Genomic DNA, 27,000 nt, shown 5'->3' with positions numbered 1-27,000 from the left:
TAAGCAAATTTTATTAAACCTAACAAAGTTCCTACCAGGTTGAACATTAACTTCTCTGCTGTCCTCAGATTGATGAGACAAAACAGAAAAAAGAGAGAAAAATCTGGTGGTATTGAAAGCTTTAACTTTTCTTCAAAAGTTGGACACTTCAGAAGATGATCACTTAACATTTATTAAATTAAAAAAAAAATTTCTTGGTGAAAAACACAAATTTGACTTCTTCTCTTCAAAATCCTTCTCAATCCCTAACTTAGTATATATGTGACAACTAAATAAGACATGTTTCCAGAAGCTACAACAGTCTAATGTTATTATTAAAGTTATTACTTACACAATAAAAGGATGAAATGAGGAGATTATCCTATTATTATTTTGTGGAATTCGTTAAAAATCACCAATGCGCCATGTAGTAAAGATAAACAAGTGGGAAAAAATGTCAATGAGGTAATCACAAAACCTCATGTTAGAAATGTGTTCCCTTGCTTTAGATGCTGTGGAACTGGATGGAAAGTCACCGAACCACTCAAGGTCAATATCATTATCTATAAAAGAGGTGGTTATAGATGATCTCCCAGTTTCCTTCCCCGGCTTTCACTCTCTTATCCCAAAGTCTATAAGGCTATAGTAACTAGGGCAAACAAAGGTGATTTGGTAGCAGGCAGTATTCCCAGTTAAGCACCTTGGGAAGACTGCCTAGAATGGAAAGCTCTACCTTTGTGCTTGAGGAAGAGGAAGAAAAGTATTTCACAGAAAATGAATCCCAACTGATCTATGAATACAGGAACAATCTGATCTATTTGTTTCCTTCACCTGGAAGCATCAATTCATAGAATGATGAGTCAGGAAAGGACATTGAACAATATCATATTTTCTAGGAGAGAACACTGAGGCTCTGAGGAACCAGGTGGCTGGCCCATGGGTAACCCAGGCAAATAATAGCAGAACTGTGATGAAAATCCTAGTCTCTGACTCTTAGACTAGTCCTCTTTCATACCATGCTATTACAGTCTTTTAGTTTTCCTGTCACCTCTGCACTTAGTTGGTAGAAGTAAGATTAAGTTTCATATCTTCAGGATATGTTACTTATTGCTTAATCCAGAGAATAAGGAAATTCCTTAGAGATGAACAGGGAACCAAGCTGAAATGCTATTACAAAATCCTGTGCTGTTGCAATGCATTTTCACTGGGTTCACTGTTGTGCTCATGTTGATGTTCGACCATTACTTTTTATGACCAACTGTCCTTGAAAAACTTTTTATTAGTTCCCCAAAAGTCTTATTTCCAATAGTAACAAGCTCCATATTAAGACAGAGTTACATGCAGATCAAGCATGTAAATATGTTTGATGAGATCGTTGAAGCTGAAAGCTATGTTAATTTACCAATTTCAAGAGATTTTATGAGGGGAAGATACAGACGAACTTACACATTACTACCTTTGCACTATACAAATCTTAAAGACAATGCAATATCAATTATTTATCATACACCTCTTAAGGCACACATTTTACGTTAGTTCTTAATGCAATAAACTCAATAAATGTTTACAGAATTGAAAAGGAAAGTGATGGAAGATACTTGGCAGGGCAGAAAACCTCCCTAACTCTAATGTGTGTGCATTTAACATCAAAAGACTAATAGTGCATCATGCCTTTCTTCTAAAGGCCAGGAAACACTTTGCCTTATTTGTTGATCTGGAGATATTTTTTAAATGGCAAAGATGAAACGCAAAAAGTTGAAATGAATGCATTGAATTATTAGCTGTTAGAGTCATCTAACCACATCTCTATTTATTCAGAGGTAGAAATGAGTCCTAAGAAAAACAGATGATTAGTCAATGTTATAGGACAACTTTGTAGCAGGTAATGGAGAAATCAGGTCTTTTTACTCCAATCTTGCATAGTTTCATAATGCCATCGTTTGTTCAGAGCCAAAGAGAAAAACATTGAAGCAGTCAAAATAGGAATGCATTTCTTTTGATCCTAAGACTACTCTATGTGTTAGAAAATTGGCTAGCCACTCCTTGAGTACCAAGACTAAATCAAGCCACAAGTTCCCTTAATTTTAAAAGGAGCAAAGGATTTTACATCATTTGTGAACTTAAAAGGCCTTAAAGTTAAGTTGGATTTGCACTATCTAGCCAATCTTGCAAACCTTTCACTAAGTTAGAAGTACAAAGCTGATAAATGAGCACATGAAAAAAACAATGTAATTCAAAATCCTCTCATTTGGCTGATGTCTACATCAGTATCTGTCCCTGACTTTAAGCATGTAGACTAGTCCCAGTGCTGACTAGATTCCAAACTAATGACACTCTTATGGTATGGTCTCCAGCTGGGTTGAAAACTATTGACCTTTGAAACTTCTATTTTGTTACATTAATGTGAAAGCAGAAGTTTGGAATAGTAGTATCTTCTACTTTGTTACATACTCATTAGATTATTGCTTTTGCAGGAAAACATTGTCCATCACCACCACTGGCAACTTTAGGGTAATTATTAAAATGTCCTTGTTAACTTCCCATGGGTGGAGTAGATAGAGTACCAATGTGGAAAATATGTTGTCCCATTTCTCAAGGATCTTGTAAAGTACTAATAGACAGGATCATGTGTAGCAGATTTTAACCTATGAGTTACATTTCCTTATCCTATCCCTACCCTGAACATATAGAGTGGCTTCTTCCCTCCGGGTACAGAGTAAAGTGTTTAAGAATGAAACTAGATCCTATGGGTTTAATCCCCAGTTGAGTGCCATGGTAACCATTAAACTTGGGCAGGTTATTTAATTTTTTTATACCTCAGTTTCCTCATTTGTAAAATAGGGGTAATAATAATATTAGGTTGAACCACATGAGAGTAGTATTTTGAAACTCAACATGAGTTGAATATGGTTTAATTGAATATATAGCCTCCTAGCTTCTTATAGAGATTAATAAATGTGAGCACTTAGAACAACAGTGTTAGCACAGAGCTAGCATTCAGTGAATGTTGGCTATTATACAAATCCTATCTACTCTTTGGAGGAAAAACTCTAATATTTACTCTCCAGAGTAAATGGAGATGTCTAACCCAGTCATGTGGCAATAACTCATGTAGTATATGGTGACACTTCTTTTTCTTTAATCATTTTTACATTTATTTTCACTGCAGTGACATCAAAACTTCCTTAAAATGTTCTGCACTGTGTTTCTTCATATTGAAAAGAGTCTTCAGCCTTTCCAGTTACTACCACAATTTGTTCTGGTTAGGACCAGTTACAAACCATTTCCCCACATTCAAAAAAGTGTGTATTACGTACATGGGCATATGTGTGCATGCATGCTTGCGTGTGCATGCTCACGGAGACTGAATTACAATATTAGTGGCAGCTGTGCTGAGAGTCAAAAAATGACTTCAGTCTCAGATATCAAGTCATCAGTTAAAACACCAATTTGGGGAAACTGATTGGATTTAATGTTTCTGAAACCCAGGTCATTAGCCTCCAAAATTTATGTAAGAACTTAATATGGGAGATTCTGCATTTGGCTTGAGTAGTAAATTATGTTGATATGTCAATAAAAATTGGACTGGGGGAAAAATTATATATGCTTACCTGCTATTTCTTGAAACCCTTTTTAAGTAATTTTATTATTGCAATTAAAATGCTAATGTATGTAGTGTTTAATTCATTTTTATGCCTCTATTTTAATTTAAAATTTACTTTGGACTGTTTCATGTTCATGCTTATGTTCTCATATATTATCATTAGCATAATTTATACAAATTATTTTTTCATATCTGGAAATACAATAAGCACATATTACTGAAGCAATATAAATGTTAATTTATATTATTAAAATATGGACTATTGAGTCCAATATTGGATATTTTAATAAACAACTAATTATTTCAACTTATTTTATCTGAAAGCATGTCTTACAAGTTACTAAAGGATTATTCTTTTCAGGAAGTGTGCAAAGAAATGATGTATAATTTAACATTAGTCTTTTAGGAGGAAAGAAAGAGCTTTAATTTCCTTCTTGGTGTTCTATACTTAATATCATAGGGAAATTAAAATTTATTTAAAATTACTACTGTTATACAATATTCATTAAACATTCATCAAGTAATATTAACAGTGTCAAGTGATAAATTATCTTTTATAAACGGTGGCAGGACTTTGACCTTTTTCCAAAGTGCTGTGCCAGTTTCTATATTTGTGGAAGCTAATGCCACTGACTTTGCTTATCTACATAAGGTTGCATAAATCTGTTGGCTCCACTCTTATCTGTTAGGAATCATAGTCAAAAGTACTGGTAAGAAAGTTCTCAGCTGTAATCCATAAAAAGCATGAAGTCCCTAGAAAACATCCCTTAAAAATTAAGAGTAAAATGAATGCATGTGTATATGTATAGATGTGTATATACATCTGTATATTTGTACACACTATACACACATTTTATATGTATATGTTTTTAATGTTTATTTATTGTTAATAAATATTGTTATTTATTGTTAATGTTGTTTATATATATGCATATATATACACATTTTATATATATATATACATATATATGTGTATATATATATATATATGAAAGAAATAAATTTTCTGGACTATTTTAGACCATTTTAAATGCCAGTTTCAGGGTGCTCTTTTAGAACTGAAGATATCATACAGTCCCAGCTTTGCTTTATGAATGAGATAACTATGGGATGATTTTCTGATCTTTTTTTTAAATTAAGCAACTTAATAGTTTTAAAAGGTGCTTGTATATAGGTAATAACTTTCCCAATTTGCTGTTAGTCAATTAAATGAAGAAAGTAGTCTTCAGTGAGTTTCAGCGGCAAACAAAACTGACTGGTACTAAAATTATTCTTTATTTGTAAAATAACAGCTTTACCCTAAATGACTTGGCTCTTTGGGTTTACACATAATTCAGAGATTTGACTCCGACTGTATTTCAAACAGATATATATTCCAACCTTACTTTTAGAACAGTTTTGTAAACTAAAGAAAAAAGAAATACCCTGTATAAAGAAAGAACAAGTCCCAGCATCTTTATAGGACTAAAGTTGATAAGATCAACATGACTATATGGAAATCTGAGAGCAAAACCAGGCTTAGTTTTAAATGTATCACAGATTCTGACCATTGGAGAGGTTCTGGTGATTAGTTTTAGGCTATAGATTTGTGGCAGGCATACAATATAAACTATCATTTAATATTTTTGGATACTCATTCTTCCTTAAATCTGTTTTGTGCCTCTTCCTCCTTCTAGGGTCTAGATCCATACCATCCCCTTTTGTCTTGTACAAGATTGGACAGATAACTCTTATTTCAAAAACAAGAAGAGAAAGCACTCTATTTCTTTGTTGCATACCTCTCTTTATTACCCTACCCTACTGAATTTATATTTTCAAGAACATTAGTAACCATGTCCTAATCATTTTTTCCTGAATTTTCATCTGCCTCAGAGCATTTTCTCTTTCTTTGAGCACTAGCCTTATATTAACCTCCAAAGTAATTACACTCTTCTGTTTTTATTTCTTCATTCATAAAATCATTTTTTTGTTTTTATACCTCTGAATTATGTATAAAACCTATAGTAATCTCTCTGCTTTTTTTTTTTGTCTTGATGTTCAAGCCATCTAGATAGCAAATAGATTGTTTAGTTTTATCTGTAATCTCTAGATCAATGATCAAATCAATCTGAGTACTGACCTTTGAAATACTGATGTTCACGTCAAAACACTCATAAAACCTCTTTTATTCTCCTAAGATATACATCTCTCCCAATAATTCAACTGGACATCTTGAAGTGTTTTTACCCTCCCTCCTAATTTAGTTCCATATCCAAACTGCCATTACGCTCCATCACCCATTTTTTTCTATGTACTCCACTACACTAGCCCAGAGTGCCTTTGTTACATAATGTGCAGATTGTGCAAAGATCTTCCTAAAAGGGAATCTTAAATTCTCCTTGAAAATGGCCATGTCCTGCATAATTTTTCCTTGTTTTCCTGTTTTTTGTTTAAACTCTTTTTTTTAATGTTTATTTATTTTGAGAGAGAGAGAGCAAGTGTGTGAGTGGGGAAGGTCAGAGAAAGAGTAAGAGAGAGGATCCCAAGCAGGCTTTGCACTGTTAGTGTAGAAACCAATGTGGGGCTCAAACTCATGAACTGTGAGATGATGATCAGAGCTGAAATCACAAGTTGGATGCTTAACCGACTGAGCCACCCACGTGCCCCCTGTTCTCTTGTTTTTGGTCTCTCCAATTCTTTTTATTGTAGGATCATACTGCACAAGACTGTGTATCATCTAGTCTCTGCCTTCAGATTGTCTAGGTTTGGGAACTGACTCCTTTTGGCCACATGAGTTGGCAAGTAGATTTAAGGTCTTGTGACTAAAGTGGGTACAATAAGAGGATCTCATAGATATCTGCAAAGATTAAATGAACTAGTGTATATGAAGCTCTTCACAGCACTAAATAAATGGAAGCCATGTGATATGAATCGTTAAATGCAGGTTTTCTTATCTCTTACACCTACCAGGAAAGATCCACCAACCACTACTGCCTGTCACATGGCCAATTAAATATTCTTCTTCCTGATGTTCAAAGCTTCATATATTTTACCCCATGTTGTTTTTCTAATCATCTCTTTTGTAGATCCCATATTTTGGGCACAGTTGATATGTTCTTCCTTCCCTTTTTACAGCACTTAGTTGCATTTCATCCTTTTCCTATAATATTCTTCAGCCCTCTGATGCCTTTATTACAGCCCTCTTTTGAACTTCCAAAATCTTATCCTTTTTGAAAATCCAACAGTTTCATCTTTCGGAAGTGATCAAATGTTTTGAGACTTCTCTTTCTAAATAGCAAATTCCCATATAATACCCTAGTTTCATGGTTCTTTATGTTTTCGTATACTATGCTTTCCCCTGGTTAAATTTTATATTGTTGAAGTAAAAAAATTATTTTACTCTCTGTCACTATATAAAAGTAAATTTTTTGACATCTCAAAACTCTTATTTCCTCATGAACAACTATTATGAAGTTAGAGATATACATTAGACAGTTAAAATAGATGTTAGCTCTTTGCACATGATTGAACAGAAAAACTATCTGTACTAATACTGTTGAATGAAGAAGAAAAAGATAAGTGAACAATATTCAACTACTGGACACCATTTGTGTGTTGGAAAAAAACAGTCTAAAATGCTGTGTAGTAGGAGATTATTGGGAATTTCCATTCTGGAGACTTTTCCGGAAGATAAATTATAGCCTGAGTGTTAGTACAGATACTGTATCTGTTCTTTCTCCACAGAAGGCCCAGAAGGGAAGCAGAATTTATAGAATAGCAAGAGCGCTGTGCAATGGAGCTCCAACTCACATGGTTACATAAGCTCCACCTCACCAGCATCTGCCTGTCTCTTTTGAACTGTATCATGAATAATAGCAAGAAAACTGGACATTCCAAGGGAGGGGATGACATTCAGTTTCTATCTATATTTATATTTATGTATATATAAATAATATATAAACATAATAAACATATAATATATAAATCTATATTATTTATATATAATATATATTATATAAATGCATATATATCTATATATCTATATATATATATCTATCTATATATATATATAAATATCTATATGCATCTTCTCCCTTTATCTGGCTTCTCAACCCAAGCACAGCCCCCCACATCCTGCCTGGAGTTTTCCTGTAAACTGAAGGTATGTGGACCCATGTCATCTTTGTCAAATGCTAAGCAAGTAGAGCTGGGGAGAGGCAGAGGGGGGTGGGGCAGAGGATCAAAAGCAGTCTCTGTGCTGACAGCGAAGAGCCTGATGTGGGGTTCAAACTCATGAACTATGAGATCATGACCTAAGCCAAAGACAGTCACCTAACCAACTGAGCCACCCAGGTGCCCCTACAATATATTTTTAAAGTTAAATGCATGGGGTTGAAGATTTACAACCTGTTAGCAAAAGATAAAAATGCCTATGTTATTATTGAGTAAATATATATATATATATATATATATATATATATATATATACATACACACACACATACAGGCACACATATATACACACATATATGTGTGTATGTATGTGTATATATACGTGTGTGTGTGTGTGTGTGTGTGTGTGTATTAATGTCTTAGTATCAAAGATAAGACAATAGGATGTTATTGAGGTAATGGTTCCTATCTATCTATCTATCTATCTATCTATCTATCTATCTGTCTATCTATCTGTCTATCTGTCTCTGCCAGGGCATTGACATCTAAGCAGGCTGAGAGCTGAGGCCAGCACTCAGATAGGTTTTACTTGGGTAGGATTATGTGTAAAAAACCTGAGCATACTAGCCCTGGGGCAGGATACACACTCTCAAAGTTCACAGTTATCCCTGTTCTTATGTTATCTTGTTCTTGGAAAGTTCTTAGAGGCTTCACTTTTTTCTTTTCTTTTTTTTTTTTTTAAACCCTGTCTTCAAACTCCTGAAGCTGATTCAATTTGCCACCCACTGATTTAGGACTTCAGCAAATCTGCTTCTTATTCTAGTCTTCCTACTCTCTCTCAGTTCAAGTCGGTGAGTGTGAAGCACAATAGAAGGAAGGAAGGTGGAAGATGAACTCTACTTTGTTGTGCAAAGTCTGGCTATTGAACCGCTCTAGTTTTTGTTAAAACTACAGTCAGCTCATTTCATTTATGCTGACATTTGTCCTACATAACATTTCCGGAAGTATTTTGGCAGAATCAGTATAAATGTTTATAAATAGGAATGTTTATAAAACAATATTATGTTATTACATATATTATAAAAAGCAACAGTTTACCAAATAAAAAAAATTATACCAGCTTTACCAAAGATTCCTGTTTCATTATTAAACACAATTTTAAATTTATATATAATACACAAAATACACATACTTATTTCTCGTTCAGAAGCTCATCAATATAGTCCTTAGGCGTAATGAAAAACAATTATTTCTACTAACTTGTACACTTCTAAACACCTTTGATGAGAATTTGGATATTATACTTAAGATAGTGATGCATTCATGTTAAAAGTACATTATGCTTTTAACATTTCTCAACTGTGTGAAGTTGTAATGGCTCATAATCACCTTTGTATTAAAGATACAAAGTTGCCAGTTACCAGGAAATACAAATGACAAGAAATGAATGACAAGAAGTATCCTTTAGAATACTTGTACCTTTTTGATTGTCCTCTCAATAAGCATGTCTCCGACTGGCATCAGAATGCCTCCAAACACGGCCAGGACTGCACCAATGACAGCACCAGCGATGAGCCCACAGTTTCGGTCACAGCCCATTTTCTTAATCAGGGGAGAAATTAAGGTTCAGCACTTGCTTCTTTCAAACTCCCAGGTCTGGTTAGGTGGTTTCCAGAGGTCTGGTCCTAGCATTAGAAAGAGATCATAAAACAGAAGCTTAAATATCAGTACAAGAAGATCAAAGTACAAAGAAAACACAACTGAACAAGCATTTAGCCGGTTATGAATAAATAATTTTTGTTTGATGAAACTGACTTTCTAGGTTAGGTCCTCTCCTGTCTTGCTTTTCACTATTTACCAGTGGAAGAAATAAAGAACATTGTCATATAGAGTATTTCTTTAAAATTCCCCTCTTTTAAAATTTTCTTCCTATGGATGATTAACACTGAAATCTTATCTAAGGAGAACTTGCTTACTGTACTTTCTCCCTCATCTATCTACCCTCAGCCCAGGACACTTAGATGCATCTTTGCTCTTTATCTGGCTTCTCCACTCAAGCACAGCCACCCACATCTTGCCTGGAGTTCTCCTGCAAACTGGAGGTATCCTGACCCATGTCTTCTCTGTCCAATGCTAAACAAGTATGGTAATAGATGGTGTCTTTACTATACCTTATTCACAAGTATACAGCAAGATACAAATTTTATAGGAAATGATCTGAGGAGTCTCAGAAAGAATTAATTCTTCTAATCATTTGTAAGCTATCTGTTAAAACAAAACAAAACAAAAAAAACACGGTTACATTGGGAAAATACATTGTCAGTAAATTAATACCAGAATATTGTCTAATAACACCAAAATTATAATCACTATTAAAAAAATCTTTCATGAATACTGAGCTCATGCTTGAATTTTTTTTATAGTGTTAAAAACAAATATTTTAAAGAATGTACTTTCAATTTCATTGTTAATAATTGGCTTTTGAATACACTAAAGGTGGGAAGAATTTAAAGAAAATACATAATGAATGTAAAGGATGTTTAATGACAGACATTTCTTTGTTACTAGTCTCACAGGGTTTTTTTGTTTTTGTTTTATTTTTACATATGAAACTGCAACATTATTTATTTTGTCATCATGAACATTTGATTCACACCAATTCGGTTAAAATCAACTAATTTGTGCCAGTGTGTATTTCCACTAGTCAGTCTTATTTTTGATATCTTTCTGTACAGTATGTGGCTATTTCATAAAGATTGAAAGGAAATGATTAATGAAACGAGTGGATTCTATTTTAACAAAGTTAATAAGAATTTATTACTTCTAGGATTTTAAAACACCTTCATATTTTGGTTGTAACAGTATTTTTTTTTTTAAATGGGGCTGACCTGACGTTGATAAAGAGCCAAAATGTGCTTTGTAGCTTATAAACAAAAATTCTCTACTTTATTGCCCAAGGCCATGGAAAACATAAATGCCAACAGAATGGAGACTATAGATATATAAAAAAAAAAAAAAGAGTCACATGCCAATTATTACTGTCAGCACTGTAAATGTAATAACAAAAATTCTACTTTGTTATGGTCTCAGATTTTCCCTCCACAGCTTTGTTCCAACAGAAGTGCCACTCTTAGGATATTCTTAGTACTTATTTCCACTGGAGGAACCATTTAGTTTTTCAGGAATATTGCTTACATAGCTAAGAAAATAAGGAAAATTAGACTTTTCCTCAATATTGTGAATATAAATGTTACAGAGTTTTCCCATGGCAATTTTATTTATTTCTCTTTACCCTTTCTTATCTTTGTGATCTCCCTTTACCGATGCCTTCTATCTAGGATACTTCCACTGTAAAGGAGGATAAACTGAATTCATTCACACCGAGGTTCTAGCAGCTAAGAAGTGTGAATAGTAGTAATATTACACGTTTTTTGTTTTTTCCCAATGTAAAAGGACTATCTATAAGCTGTCTAAACAAGTAATTTGGTTTTCCTATGGACTTCCATATCTCACTGAGCAAGTGGTGTTTGCTTTGTATTAATTGTTTGGGGATGGCATGTGAGGAACAGCTTTCCTTGCCCTCTGAAATCATGTAACATGCTACCCATCTGGGTGGTCTGTATACTATGGACAAATAGTCATATCCAAGGGAGCCAATTAAGTAATCATTGGCTGAATCATCATTTCAGACACCATCCTCTACGTCTCATTTCCAAGTTATACCTAAAGTAGCAATCAAGACAGGGATCTAATGTAGTGTAGTTAAGACCAGTAGACTAGTAGAGATTAAACCAAAAATTGATGTGCTACTACTCTCTTGCCAGATGACAATGGGCAAATCACTTCATCTCTTAGGACTTGAATTTCCTCATGTGTAAAATGAGATGCTAGGATGAGATCGGCAGTTTTTAATTTAAGTAGCTGAATCAGTTCTTCAGATTCTTACATGGAAGACCAACAGGCAGAGTGACTATGCAGTACAACAGTGGTGGCAACCCTGTGACCTTGAGTCCCAGCCTGGTCTACCTACTCCCACGTGACATACTCCTTTCTCTGAGGAAGCTCTATGAGAATCTCTGTAGAAATCTATGGCTTTGCAAAGCCAATTAAAAATTGGGAAAGGAAATCCCCAGAGTCAAATTGCAGTTTTCTTTATATGATATCATGAATCTATTTTTTTAATGTTTTTAAATGTTCATTTTTGAGACAGAGAGAGAGAGAGAGAGAGAGAGAGAGAGAGAGAGAGAATGAGCAGGGGGCGGGGGCAGAGAAAGAGACACAATCTGCAGCTGGCTCCAGGCTCTAAGCTGTCAGCACAGAGCCCAACACAGGACTCGAACTCCCACCAGATCATCACCTGAACCAAAGTCAGACCTTTAACCAACTGAGCTACCCAGGAGCCCCTCATGAATCTATCTTTTAAAAGCAACTGAAGGGGCGCCTGGGTGGCTCAGTCGGTTGAGCGGCCGACTTCAGCTCAGGTCATGATCTCGCGGTCAGTGAGTTCGAGCCCCGCGTCGGGCTCTGTGCTGACAGCTCAGAGCCTGGAGCCTGTTTCAGATTCTGTGTCTCCCTCTCTCTGACCCTCCCCCGTTCATGCTCTGTCTCTCTCTGTCTCAAAAATAAATAAAAACGTTAAAAAAAAATTAAAAAGCAACTGAAGGGGCATCTATGTGGCTCAGTTGGTTATGCGTCTGACTCTTGATTTCAGCTCAGGTCACGATCTCATGGTTTGTGAGATCAAGACCCTCGTTGGGCCCTGCACTGACAGCAAGGAGTGTGCTTAGGATTCTCACTCTCCCTCTGCCCCTTCTCCACTCATGCTTTCTCTTTTTCTCTCTCTCTAGTAAAATAAATAAAAACATAAAAGAAACAACTCAAGTATTAAATTTCCCTTTTGGAAAATTATTTTATGTTCTATATAAATATCACTAAAAAACTTCACTCCTATTAATGTCATTTGCAACTCTGACATATGGAAATAAAATGATTTAAAAATTACAGTTCTATGGCTGCTAAAATATTTTGTGCATTTATCTGCCCTTTTCCAGATTAGGTGCCATAACCTAGTTGTGAATTGGACTTCTGCCAAAATTATTCTCCTTTATTCAAGTAGCCCATGTACTACAGAGGAAAGTTTCTGCAAGGGGCAAAGAGTCCCAAGAATGTCCACTGGAGGACTCAGGCAACAGCACATGTTGTCCAATACTTCCCTCTCTAAACCTGGAAACTCATGATTATGACTTCTGAGGACCCTGAGCCCCAGGCCTGTCAAGTAATGGTCATGCCTGGGTCCTACATAGGCTCTGTCTGCTTTAAACTTAAAACTGAAGTGATATAGTGTATCCATCCCACTGCTGTTGAGTCAAGCTCATCAGAAAAAAGAAGTATCCAGTAACTTATTCTGTTGAATCATGCCGTTAGATGGTTATTGGAATAACACTGGTCTGGATGATATATAAGCAAAGCTGTAAGTATTAATCTAACATCACTTCACACATGTACTAATAGTTTTGAGAGAGACTGTGTTTATGTACTTCTTTCAAATTTTTATTTGATTGACTCACTTTTGTTACTTTGTTGTAAGTTTCCAACTTTTCCCCCTAATAATACGTTAAGATACGCGACATTACTTGGGTTCATTATCCTTCAGTGCCTTGAAACCATGAGTAATGAAGTATTGTTATTAAACTCCTCCCTTAGCTTTATGCTTCATATTATTAAATTTAGTTTTATTCACCTGAGGCAAAGGAGGGCCCAACACACTATGTAAGACACACGCTGACTACATAAGAAAGTTCAGGTTACAGCACATTCACCAGTTTTTCCACCCATGTTTATCTTCAGGGAAAAAAAAAAGTGTTGTTTGTCCCCATTCTCCTCTCAAATTTGGTAAGGCTTGTAAATCTGTGTCTTGTGAACTTGGTTTTCTTAATAACAAATTCCTTACATATTAAAATAGTAATTTATTTCACTTGCTAATTTTGGATTACATTTTATTATTTATTGTTATTTCTCCTTCATAGGAATAGACAAGACATCAAAATCTGCAATAATTTACTTCTTGTTTCAAGTAAATAAATTTAGAAAGCAAAGAATCATCACAGGCACAGTAAAGAAAAACCAATTGCTGAGACTTGTATAAAGCAGAGAAAAGAAAAAAAGGCGTATTTTAAAATATCACTTATCACATACCTTTCTGGAGTCTAGAGGGAGATCACCTGTATCCTATCAGTTTATAGATTATAGATCCTATTCCTTTTGTAGAATTTGTGAGTCTATTTTATTCCCTTGGGTTATCTTTGAAAGAAGGAAAAAAGGGTACTTTTTTTTCTTTACTTTTTTGTTGTCAAATCAGTGGAGTGTTTCCAGAATGAATTTATGAGCATTATGTCTTTCCATTATGTTGGAAACCTGGTGGTGGAAACTGAGAGACTGAGCTATAATAAACCTTTCCAGTAAATAGGTCAGAAAATCAGATAAAATTCTTAGAGAATCTGTAATTCTTCCCATGTGTGATCAAAGCTGTATTCCTTGGGAAACTCCACCCAGAAAAGGCATGACCCAGAGGTAAATTTTCTGGGATGTAAACTGCAAAACTTGAAAAAGCTTCAGATTACAAGAGTATTTGTACCATAAATGAATGCCAGGGCTGGGATGACATTTTCTTACTGATGAGTGAGTACCTCAGATTTCTTATTCTATCCATGAACTTTCCCTCCACATTTTCTTAGAATTGAAAACCAGACCACACACTTCTGTTTTCAAGCACACACACATTACACTGTTCTTTTGATACACAGCCTTCTTTACCTAATAAATACAGTATCTGCCCACAGACCCCATTTTTGGAGTTGTGAGGGGTGATTAATTTAACAAGTTGTGTATAAATGATGAAAGTTAGCTTTCAAAATTAAATTCCTTTTCACTTTCTGGCCCTACACTGTAACTAGGTGTGTTTACAAAGCCATGGTTTCCTAGACATGAGTAAGATGCAGATTCAAATCCCAGCTATTTGTAATGGGTGTAAATCAATAATTTAAATCTGGTTGCATTTCATCATGTGGAAACAGAAGGCCGTTAGATCAGTACTTTATAAACTTCTGTTTAGAGACAGAATTCTTTACATGAAATTCCAATATATAAGCAGAAAACCTCTTCTGATAAAAGGGAGCAGGAACTCTGTGGCCCTTTCCCCTTCGTATCACACTTCACTTGGGTTCTGAGTCATCCTCACAGAACTCAAGGGCTCTGCAGAAGACTCTTAAATACCTAGATGAGAAGTTCTCTCTTATCTTTTCTTATTGAAGTTACCACAGTCCTTTTTTATCATATTAGAATAGGTGTAGCTAAAAATTCACAATAGAAAAAAATTATAAACATCTATAATATGAAACAATAAGACACATCACTAAATTATACTTTTAAAACATTACAATTTAAAACTTGGTGGTATTCTTAAAAAATTAAAGCAGTAAGTATATTGTACTTCATGTATCATACTAAGGATCCTTCTAGAAACAAGCCTGTCTTTTGGAGTACTTGATTACAGGGATTACTATAGGTTTGAAATGATTCTCTTTGATTCATGTTGGTTTAAATAAGATTGTCTAGAGCACTTCTTGATCCTTGAAGCTCAGACAGGAATGCTTTTTTTTCCCACCCCAAATTATAGTATAAACAGTAAGATAGCATGTGATCTACAATAGTTCAGATTTTGGAATTTGAAGTCAAGTGATTTAGGTTCAATTTTGGGTCTTAATAGCATAGTTTCTCTGTGGCTTAATTTTCTCTAAAATGCTGTATCACTCAACAGATATGGTTGTAAGGGGCGCCTGGGTGGCTCAGTTTGTTAAGCATCTGACTTCGGCTCAGGTCATGATCTCACAGTTCGTGGGTTCGAGCCCCAAGTCAGGCTCTGTGCTGACAGCTCAGAGCCTGGAGCCTGTTTCAGATTCCGTGTCTCCCTGTCTCTCTGCCCCTCCCCTGTTCATGCTCTGCCTCTGACTCAAAAATAAATAAACATTAAAAAAAATTTTTTTTAAACAGATAAGGTTGTGAATGCCAAATAAAAGTAAATGATATTAGTATAAAATTCTTATCATAGGAAATGTTATTTTGATATGTTATCATGAAATATTATTTTGAACAACCTTACTATTAAACAGTGTAGTGTTATTTCATATTGGTCAAATTTTTTTTAGAAATCTAATAAATACGTATAGTTTACACAAATAGGAATGATTATTTGCAAAACACATAGATTACAATAAAATCTGATGAAATTATTTATTATTTATGTATATAGGAACTCAGAGTATCACCCAAATGGAGAGGCATCTGCTAGCTTAGAAGATGCTATTTGAAACTTTTAGCCATAACTTCGGCCAGTGAACGAAAACAGCTTACAATTAAATCAAAATATAGTTACAGAATTCCTTCAGAAACAAAAAATCTACAAGATTCAAATGTGTTGGAGTAAACATGCCCAAACGTTTTCATAAAAAATAAGGGAGGCAATTAGAAATTCTAAAATTTCCAGTACATTCTGCCCACATATTTTCCAGTTGTAATTATGATATTCTTCCTGGGCTAACCTGTTAGCTGATGGTTGTGTATTTGATTCATCATTGTTTTGGTTTAATCGTGTTTCTAGTAAATAAAAATTTTCCACATATTTTTTCTCATAAAACCCAATGGACCACTGGACGCTGAATAACAAAACTTTTTAAAAATTTCATTTTGGTTGTTTCGTGAGCCAGTATTGAAAGCAATGTTTATTTTAGACCCAAAAGACGTTACTAACTTAAGACCACATAGAAGAGGACTGAAAACTACATGCAAACATTTTTAAAACATCTTTCACTATGTTTCTTGGTGATTCTAGAAACTGTATAAGATTTACTCCAGAGAATTTATGCCATTTACAGTTATATATGAATTATCTTACTGTAATTAATTTGAAACTTGTAATTTTTCTAGAGTGATTTATCCTTTAAACTTGGTATCAACATTCAAGGAAATAATTTGCTGATATTTATAAGCTTCCTAAATAGTCAAAAGTAGTAGTTTTGGTTTTTATTTTCTCACCAAATTTTATATAATTTATACTAATTAAATCTAGAATCATTACTTGCAATATAACTTACCATTCCCAGTAGCAATTATAGTATCTTTTTCATTAGAAAAAAATACCTAACAAGAACATATCCAAAATACATATTGTGTTTAACCATGTTACAAAGTCAGGTTCATGAAAACTTAATGCAATTGAGATAAAAATTTAAACACACTAATGACTCTGAAAAGTAATTAGTTACTTTTCACTAGTTAATTGCATACTGGAAAGCATATTGACATGAGTGGCAAGTCATTTATAACTAATGTATTATATTTATTTTATGATAATTTTTTATTAATTTAAAAATCAGGTATAAATTGCCTATGTGTACAATGAAAGTTTTACAATTTCAATTGGATTAAAACTCATTTTTAAATATTAAAAAGTAAAGGTTTATAGCAGGCATAAGATTTTAAACATCAAAAATAAAATGTCATTGACCATTAGACAAGGTTTTAATATTTTTTTAACATAAAATGTAAAAATATTAGCAACTTGGAAAACAACACAAACCCAATTTTTAAATAAAGCCTAATGACTTGGAAAAAAAAAAACCAAAACAGTTACAAGCTTTTTGTTGTTACTCTTATACAACTTCTTAAGAGGGTTTATATAGTAGAGTCATCTATCATTTGGGACATAGAAATCTTTTCTGTTAAAAAAAAAAAAAAGCATATGACTTACCTTTAAAAAGGCTAAGAAGGATTTTTCAATCAAATGCTCAAACATTTGAACAGACGGTTCTTAGTAGGACCAAATGGTATTCTGCAGAAAAACCCTACACTGAAATCCTCATTACATAAAGTGTGTGAGTTTAAATATGCTTAAAAAAAAAAAAAATCCCATCCCAGTATGTGGTTTGTTGCCAGAGGAATTAGGAAAGAAAAAAAAAAAAAAAAAACACACACATATCACACTACTGTTATGGCTTTTACTGGTCTATTTTTATAGTCTGGTGAGGACCCATTCCCTATATCTGAGATACTCAGCAGACTTTTTTTTTTGGCCATTCTCCCATCCAAGTAAGTCAGAGGCCAGAGAAACAAAAGGAACTGACTTGCTGCGCTGCTTCTATTTATTCTGTTTTACTGCACAATCATTATTCCAGATGACGAATAGGGTTCCGGGGGTTGAAACTATAAACTGGGAAGGATTAGCAGTATCACTTCTTTGTCATGACTTAGCTTACAAAACTTCATAATGCTGAATTAAAATGTACCTTGCTATACAGCATTAATTTGACGTGCATAAAGACTAAGAATTTTGAAAACAATTGGAGATACTATCAACAAAGATGACAAACCGACTTTAAAAAAGGAAATAGCATATTGTTTTAACTGGAAATTCTTAACTGTTCATCATTTTCTGTTAGTTTTACAGAAGTTTCATGAGCAGAGCAAAATATCCCTATAAAAACAAAAAAATAAATTTCCCTTAAATTTCTTCAGCCAAAATACAACTATTAAATAGCATTTAAACAGATTACATCTAAGATGACATTTTAATGTAAAAAACAGCATAAACATAAGTTACTTTAAAAGAAAGGTATTATTTTAAAACCTAATAAAAATAAAAAGCCTTGTGGGGGGAGACCCTCAATACTAAGAACCCATTCTTGCAGAGAAATTCTCAAAATCGTGTAAGAGAGATCAAAATCTTTAGACAGTTAAACTGTCATCTATCAGACAGGCCAGCTGAATAAATGTCTCAAAGTTAGCCTTGAAATAAAGTAAGCTAACAATAACAGGCAGAAATATATTTAGTCCATTAGATCATATTTAAACCAGTTCTTATCATTGGATTGGTCATGTTGGCCCCTTCTGAGTATGTGGTGAATCTTTTCATTTGTTAGCAGTGCAATACAACTGGAAAAGGATTCAAAGTTCTCTTTTTCCCTCAGGCATTACTTTCTTTTTCCCAGGTATTTTTACTGACACATTTATTTAAAAATTAATACTTAGATATTAATACTTTAGATATATTGGGATTTTTTTTTTTTTCAAATTTTACACCGCTTAATCAGGGTCAAGTAGAAATGGTCTTGGACAATTTCCATGTGATTTATGCTACTCATTTTAAAAGAATAACTTACACAGATTTCAGGTAGCTTGAAAAGAGGATTTCTCTAACTGTGATCTCTGGTATTTGCTGTATTAGCAAAAAAGGTAGAAAAAGGCTATTTTAATGAATATCTTGATTAAAAACATCTATTTTATTGTATTGAAGCTGCTTTGATATATTTTCTTCTCAACTTTAATTCAAACACACTTACTCCCCCACCCCCTGTATGAAAATTGAGAAATAGCTCACCAACACAGGAGTTCAGATAGTACCTATTTTAAAGAGCATATTTTAAACATATTGAAAGGATCATTAAATTATGATGAAATTATGAACACTATTAGAGAAAGATATTTCGGAAAAAATACAAGCACAATACATGCTTTAAGTTGACACTGAACTTACTTGGATCACTCATCAGTAGCCTAATGCCATCCAAACCCTCTGACTGTCTCTGGAGAGGAAAATGTCACACACTCCCAAGAGCAGTCCAAAGAATCAAATCTACATTCCCAGAGGCAGCTGTGTTCAATCCCATAGACAGCAGTTCCTGAGGAGCTTTCTGAGTCTCGTGTGGTAATATCCCGAGAGGGCACAGCTAAGTAAAATCTGCGATCATTTCTCTAGATTTGAGCAAAATATATACCTTAAACAACAAGGCAGAAAAATGCTGTACCCATTTCCGAGTAAAGAATGTTGAGGTTTTCATTTTATAAAGCTTACATACCCACAGTATTTTGAAGAGATATATTTTATATGAGTGTACCCCTTGCCTTATGTAAATCCACTGCAGCACTACATACATCTAGTATAATGAAGGATAAAACTTTCAACATAATGAAGTCAGCTTAGACACAGTTTTTTGGGAACCTTTCTTTTGCGAGAGACCACATAGGGTTTGGACCCAGACAGACAAGTGAATCCTGATGTTACTGGCAATGGTTGTATTGAGTGGGGGTTGGGAGTTCAATGACTACTCTTATTTTTCTTTTTTTAGTAAAAAAGTGGGCAAAACTAAGAAGGTCATAATATGAACTAAGTGAGGGCAGTTGACAGGAGCCTGATTACTAGACACTCAAAGTCAAGCCCCTTCCATTCTTTTCTCCCTTCTGGTTTATTTTCTTCAGATTACATAGCACCATCAGCCATCTACTGGGCTATCTGTTTGGTCCTGTTTTTGCATCTGCTAGAATGTTGTCTCCATGAGGAGGGGGACATTTGGTTGGCTCACTGCTGAATCCCCAGAGTGCAGGCCAGGCTCATAGCTGGTAACCGGTTAAGTAAATGGACACATGCAACAACTGTCATAACCATAATAATACCTAAAATGGAGCGAGAATGGCCAGAAGTCAGATGTTACTATGTTGGCTGTCCGTACCACAAATATTCAATGGTTTGATTGGGATGAAGAGCATCTGCTTGGAAAGTCAATGGAGCAGAGTGTGGCTTTGGAATTCGTCACTTCCTAAAGTGTGTTAAGGTTGCTAACTACTTCCCCTCTCTTAGTTACCATGGATCTAATCTGTTGTAAAGACTGACAGTGAGAATATAAAGGATTCATATGTATAGTTAGTAAATACTTGCTATGGTGATGATTAGCCATTAAGCAAATGTTTATTTTAGGGACTTTATTAAACTAATATGGACAAATAAAAAAGTATTGAAAATTATAAAATTCTCCCCTACCCCTCTTATGTATATGGGATCATTCATACACCAAATGATACTTTCTGAAACTTGACTCTTCTCCTATTATGTGCGTTGGAGATATTCTCATGTTTTGGATAGAGTTAATGTGCTTTTTCCATCATTGAAAAATATTCCATACTAACAGGTGTATTGTCTTTTAAATAACCAATCTCCTATTTAATGGACATAGTTTTATTTCCAGTTCTTTGATCTTGCCAAAAAATGCTAAAAATTCCTATGTAGTTTTTAAAATTTTTGAGTATAGCTGACACACGAAGTTAGTTTCAGGTGTATGACATGGTGATTCAACATCTATGTTATGCTGTGCTCACCACAAGTGTAGTTCTCAGCTGTCACTGTATGACACTATTACAATATCATTGCATGCATACATAGTTTTGTTTACCTGTTCTAGAACACCAATAAACAGCAGTAAGTGAAATTGTTAGTGTGTACTAACAATGTGTGAGAATGCCTGTCTACACTGTTTTATACTGAACTTTAAGTTTCTAACAAGTACTTTTTTATTGGTAAATATTCAATTGAATGAAGTTGTACCTATTTTCCCAAGTATATTAGCCATTTATATTTTAAAATACTCGTGATAATATCCTTGTTCATCTTTTTTTTCTTTAAATTTGTTTGTCCTTTCTTTGTTAATTGGTAAGGAACCAACCAGCCTTCTGCATTTGACAAAAAAATTTTTTTTTTTACTATTTTCATTGTATTATTATATTACTACAATTTAAAACTTGTATGCCATTAACTTTCACAGTAATTTCGTTTTAAATATAGTGTCATGCTTTCAAAGGCTCTCTTTACTTCAGAAGTATTAAATATAATAAAACTTCTTTTAGCATTTGTATGGTTTACAAAATCCTTTGTAACAGTATTTTTTAGAGAAGCTGATTCATGGAATTTAACACTTACGAAGTAAAAGAGGAAGAGTAAAGTAAATTGAATGACAAATATTGCAACATATTTGAGAAGCAGATGACAGATGAATTGTAAGAGTTCTAGAAGAAGGGTCACATGGCCTGAGTTCTGATCACATTATTAGTAACAGCAGGATTTGTGAACTCAGTAAGTAACACACAGTCATTGTATTTCTGATTTTCTTTCTTGCCAAAGAGGATCATCATACAGAGTCCATCCACACCCTCAAGCTGCAGATCAAATCACATGTTAGGTTTACCTAATTTAAATCTGTATGCATTTCTGTTAGGAGATGGAACTTTTTAAGTGATTTTTTTTTTTTTTTTTTACAGTTCAGGAAATGAAAAAAAGAATCTTGATATAATATACATTGCATTTGTGGACTGTATGGATAAGCAATGACTTACAAATTATGATAATGATATAATAAGGGGGTTGACGCATACTGGAGGCTTACTATCTGTCAGTTGTTGAACTAAGTATTTCACCTGTGTTACTTGCTGACCTATCATACCACCCGTTGGGCTCCTTAGACAACTAGAGTAGGTCACAAAGCTAGTATGTGCCAAATCAAGGATTAAAACCCAGAGAGACTAAGTGAAGAGCCTATACTCTTTTCTGAAAGAAAAAAAGCAGATAAAAAGTTCTTGAACAATACCTAATTTTATATACTTTTCTCAACACCTTTGTACAAATTGAGTAACAATTTTAAATAAATTGATGTTACACTGAGAGGAAAATGATATCTAATCATAACAAAGAATCAACAGTGAACATATTCTGTAAGTAGTAACAGAATTATTTTGAAATTAAATCCTTCTAAAGATGTGTAAACTATCTCAAAACATTAGTTACCAGTGTCAAACTGTAAGTAAAATTTGTTTTCTCACTTTAATCCTTGGGGATAACTAACCATAGAGATTGATGTGCACATACATATGCACATATTTATGCACATGTATACACACGTGTGTGTGTGTATAAACATCTATCATTTTCAATTGCTACCTTGTTTATTTGTGAAAGTATGAAATCAATGGCATGCTTTACCTCTTTTCTATGGTGAGGAAGGACTTAACATGCAGGAACAAAAATAAATAAATATATATGTACATAACTAAGATATAACAGTATAATGTAATGCCAGTAAAACTTGAGAGACTAAAATACAGGCTTCTAAGATGGCCTTTAAAAGAGAATTTCAAGGACATTAATAAAGGTAAAACATAGGATATCAGGGTAACTAAAGTTTAGACTTAAACCATGTGATCTAATAAATTGAAACACAGGACACAAGCAAACATACTGAATTAAAATTATAAAATAAACTTACCCATATGTTTAATAGAAGCCATAGTAGGAGCTGTGTGTGAAAGAGATTTAACAGAGAGCACCTCTGTATATGTGGACAGTGCTCACGTGGGCAGGGCCAAATCAATATGTAAATTTCACAGGCCATCTAAAAATGTTGACAGACCTAATCTTTACTTGAACACTGCAAAGCTGACTCAACTCTCTAAGGGGAAGTAGAGTAAGTCAACATTTAAATTATACTACGAAACATAAGGACATGGTATGATCAGCATAGTTGTCAGGGTAATTTGTATTCATACAGTTGATAGGATATTATTTGGGGGAAAACCAGAAATATTCAGGTAAAGTGATAACAAGGCCTGAAAACATGGCATGGTGAAATAGTAGGAAAAAAAGCACAATAATCAATAAAGAAAACAAGAAGTTAGTTAACAAATGCCAAATTTAAAAAGGTTAAGGAAAAATATAATCAATGAATTTGAAATTTCACAGGACAGGAAAAATGTAAAAAAAAAAAAAACTATTCAATTGAAATACAAAAAAAAAATCAAAACAAATTTTATCATTAAGAAAAGTAACCTAAGATACTCCCTGAAGTGGGGTCTTAAAAATTAAATAAATAAAATAATTTTAAGAGGGGTTAGGGACATCAGTTTACATTTGCTTTAGCTCATGGCTTGATCAAAAGGATGTACTTTAAAATCCTAAAATATCAGGTTTTTTAACTCTGTTTAAACACCAGTAAAAAGCTGAAGTGTGTGATGAATGTATAAAAACAAAATACATTTAATCAAAGAAAAAAGATGGATAATGAGACTCAAAGTGATTTTATTCCATTTAATGGAGACATGCTAATCACACTAGAGACAATGAAAAACCTAATTATATGGACATACGTGTCATCTGACAACCTGTTACCTTAAGTTTAAAGATACACACTTGGACATCAGATTCCTACAAGACTTAGGTATACATACTGTATGCACGTGTGCGTGCACTCACGCGTGCATGCACCCACACACACTCTCCTTCAGGGACATAGAAGGAGACCGACCTAATTAGGTTTCTTTTTAAAGATAGAAAAAAAAAGGTTTCTAAGAAACATGTTATACAATAATAATTTATTTAAAAAATCACTACACAGGAAAAACTATATTCCCAATACCTTTCTTTTTCTGTTTGTTTGAAGTGGGATAAACCCTGCATCTGAGTGACCCGGCATTTTAAAGAAACATAAAACAGTTTGCGGACCATCATTGCCCAGGTTGGTTCTTAGTGGGCTTAAGGGAAGGGTTTGCCCTTCAATGAGCCTGAGTTTTCTGTCTTCAAAGAGACCAGCAAGTTTGGTTTAGAGTGTTACTTATCAAATGAACTCCTTGGAAGAACTTGAAATAAATTCTTAAAATTTCAAAGAACCCATAGGATTCCAAGAGGGAACATTTTACTTTAAATGTATTTTTCTGTTTGAATAAAGCCTCACGTTGTTTGTAAGAAAAACAAACAAAAACATTGAAAATATATACATGTAAAATTTTCAGAAATAAATGTTTACCCGGAAATGTTATGGATCATTTCAATCACTTTCTTTACATATTTCAATGGGCATATTCCAGATGCCATAAACATTAGAATCCAGACAGAATAAAAAGTGGTACACCAGCACTCTATGTTGCATGAGACAGATAGATGAATTCAGAATAATTCTAAAATGTCAGAATCCTGAAACTGTCCTCTATGTGTCTCTGTGATTGCTGGGTACCTGCTTACATGAAAGAAATTGCAACATATCAGAGGTAGAGTGAAACCTTCCCTTTGTGATCTCCATACTTCAGTTTTGAATCATAAAGAAGTTTGACTTGCCTATTAAACTTCATTACTTTAGCAGCAACTTTCGCAGCAGCATTAAACCTTGCTTTGCAATATAGGGCACTGACAAGGGAACTGATAAAGGAATTGACCTTGTGGTAACTGTACTAGGGTAGGTTTAGGTGGGTTCAGGCAGCATCAGCACCGTCTCTGCAATTATCGGTCATCCTTGAGCTCGCCAGCAAGCAACCAAGGACTCAAAACCTGTTTATCATGACCATCCCTTTCAGATTCCTGAATGTCACTCTTGTCTTTTGTTCTGAGGTTGTGATTCAAGGAACCAATAGTAGGTTATGGAGTCTGAATTGCTACAGAATGTCCCTCATACATGACTGAACTAGTCCTGCTAGTTCTGCTCTGCTTGATTAGCTCACTTGTCCTCAGGACAACTGGGACACAACTGTTTTCTTGGCTATTAGGGCCCAAGGTCTCTCGGTTGTGTTATTTAGGTAAACAAAGTATCCTCCTCCACGGTGCCTCCAGTTCATGGGTAAAGGTACGTATGTGAATTGGAGTGCTTATATTATCTGAGTGGGTTTCAGTGGACTCTGTGATGCTCCTTTTGTTAAGAGCACAGTGCTTTCCTGTTCAGGGTGAATGCTGAGAATATTCTTGTTTTCCCAAATTGCATGTACAAGGCTTGAAGCAGCATCCCCGTGTGTTCCAAGGACTAAAGAACATTTTCTGGATATGATCCAGGAATGTTGCTAGGCCTGTTTTTCCTCTCATTTTCTACAACTCCACAGGGAAAACTGGGTCATCACAGTAGGCTGGAGAAAAGAAGGCTACTGTGAGTAAAATTGGGAGGTGAAGTAAGTCCATAAAAGCATGTAAAACCATACCATTTCATGAATTAACTCAAAATTAAAAACGATTACAGTGTTTCCTATGTTATAAAGAGGCATGTCACAAAATACTGTTTTTATAGTAAGGCTCCGTATAGACTCCTCTCTTTCACATGCTTCTTTTCTTCCTTGGTTACCCTATGTGTATCTGTCCTGATTGATTTCTATTTGACTATTTGACATTTCATTTTTATCTTTCTAGTATGCTCTCAAAAGGGTACATGATTTGGGATATGTAAATTTGGAGTTGCATTCACATGACTTATTGCAATTGCATTTACAAAAGCATATCTATCCCTAAATCAGCAGAAACCATGAATTCATTTGGTCCTTCACTCCTTTTACAAACATGCTTACATCATCCACTTAACAGATATTTCTGTTTTGAAAGGCGTCCAGCCTCCAGTGGCAGTTCAATGTACAATTACAGGTATCAAAATATTACCAAAAAGTATTCTAGTCAAAACTTCATCATATTCTGCAACTGATTCTATTAGCCTTGCATTTACTATTCTGTATAGTAGGAAATATTTAAATTCTTCAAGAAACTCAAAAAATGAATATTAAATTACATTTATGCTATTTACTAAACTTTCTCTGGCTTGTCTGTTATGTCAGCCAGGTTATGGAAAAAAAATACAGTGTGATCTTCTTTTTAAGTCTTTTGGTGCAAATCCATTACTTGGGAAGCTTTTTATCTCTAGGATATAATATTCTACCATCATATGTATCACTCTTTCAATATTCATCCGATCCTATGCAAATACAATTAAAAATGAGAACAATGTCTTTTGTTTTTTGTTTTTAAGTCCATTAAATAAGTACTAAGATGTGTTTGAGGGAATTGGCTTCAATCTTTAAAGATGGAACACAATGAATTTAGTTGATTATTTAAGGGATTTTTCACTATGCCTGAGAATTTCCCAGAGGAAAGAAAGAGAGTAATGTTTCTTTTTTTTTAATTAAAAAAAAATTTTTTTACTTACTTATTTTTTGAGAGACATAGAGAGAGCACAAGTTGGGGAGGGGCAGAGAGACAAGGAGACACAGAATCCAAAGCAGGGTCCAGGCTCCAAGCTGTCTGCACAGAGCCTGACGTGGGGCTCATACTCACAAACCGTGAGATCATGACCTGAGCCAAAGTCAGACGATTAATGACTGAGCCACCCAGGCACCCCAAGATAGTGACGTTTCTTCAGGGACTTCACACCCTAGAACCTTAGTCCCTTTTGTATAGGGAGGAGTGACTTGTGATCTAGAAACCATGAGTGACTGACTCAGCATTTAGAGATGTCCTTCCATACTGAGTACAGAAGATTCAAAAACTGCCTCCATATTTTGATTTATAAAGGTTTTGATTCTAGAGACATTGCCTCTAAGAATGCCAATGCTCTGTTTAAAATTTTCCTTTGATTAAGTAAGGAGTGTTACAA

At 34.3% G+C, this 27,000-nt stretch overlaps 1 protein-coding gene across 2 annotated transcripts in view; it reads right to left on the bottom strand.

The window, feature by feature from the left end:
• Positions 1 to 27,000, bottom strand: part of CD36 (CD36 molecule) — a 53,545-nt gene that overhangs the window by 21,049 nt on the left and 5,496 nt on the right. The window contains exons 1-3 of one of the 2 annotated variants that reach the window (XM_042916485.1): positions 17,541 to 17,917; positions 9,907 to 10,000; positions 9,215 to 9,420 (exon numbers count right to left, since the gene is read on the bottom strand). In XM_042916485.1, the coding sequence (XP_042772419.1) occupies positions 9,215 to 9,334 (120 nt within the window). In that variant the 5' untranslated portion in view covers positions 9,335 to 9,420; positions 9,907 to 10,000; positions 17,541 to 17,917. Of the gene's footprint in view, positions 1 to 9,214; positions 9,421 to 9,906; positions 10,001 to 17,540; positions 17,918 to 27,000 lie in introns of those variants that run through there. The other variant, XM_042916493.1, reaches the window with a different exon arrangement.

Source organism: Panthera leo, chromosome A2 (genome assembly GCF_018350215.1).
Source record: "Panthera leo isolate Ple1 chromosome A2, P.leo_Ple1_pat1.1, whole genome shotgun sequence".
Taxonomy (NCBI): Eukaryota; Metazoa; Chordata; class Mammalia; order Carnivora; family Felidae; genus Panthera; species Panthera leo.
The sequence above is the reverse complement of the archived record's forward strand: the minus strand, read 5'-3'. Positions and strand labels throughout refer to the sequence as shown.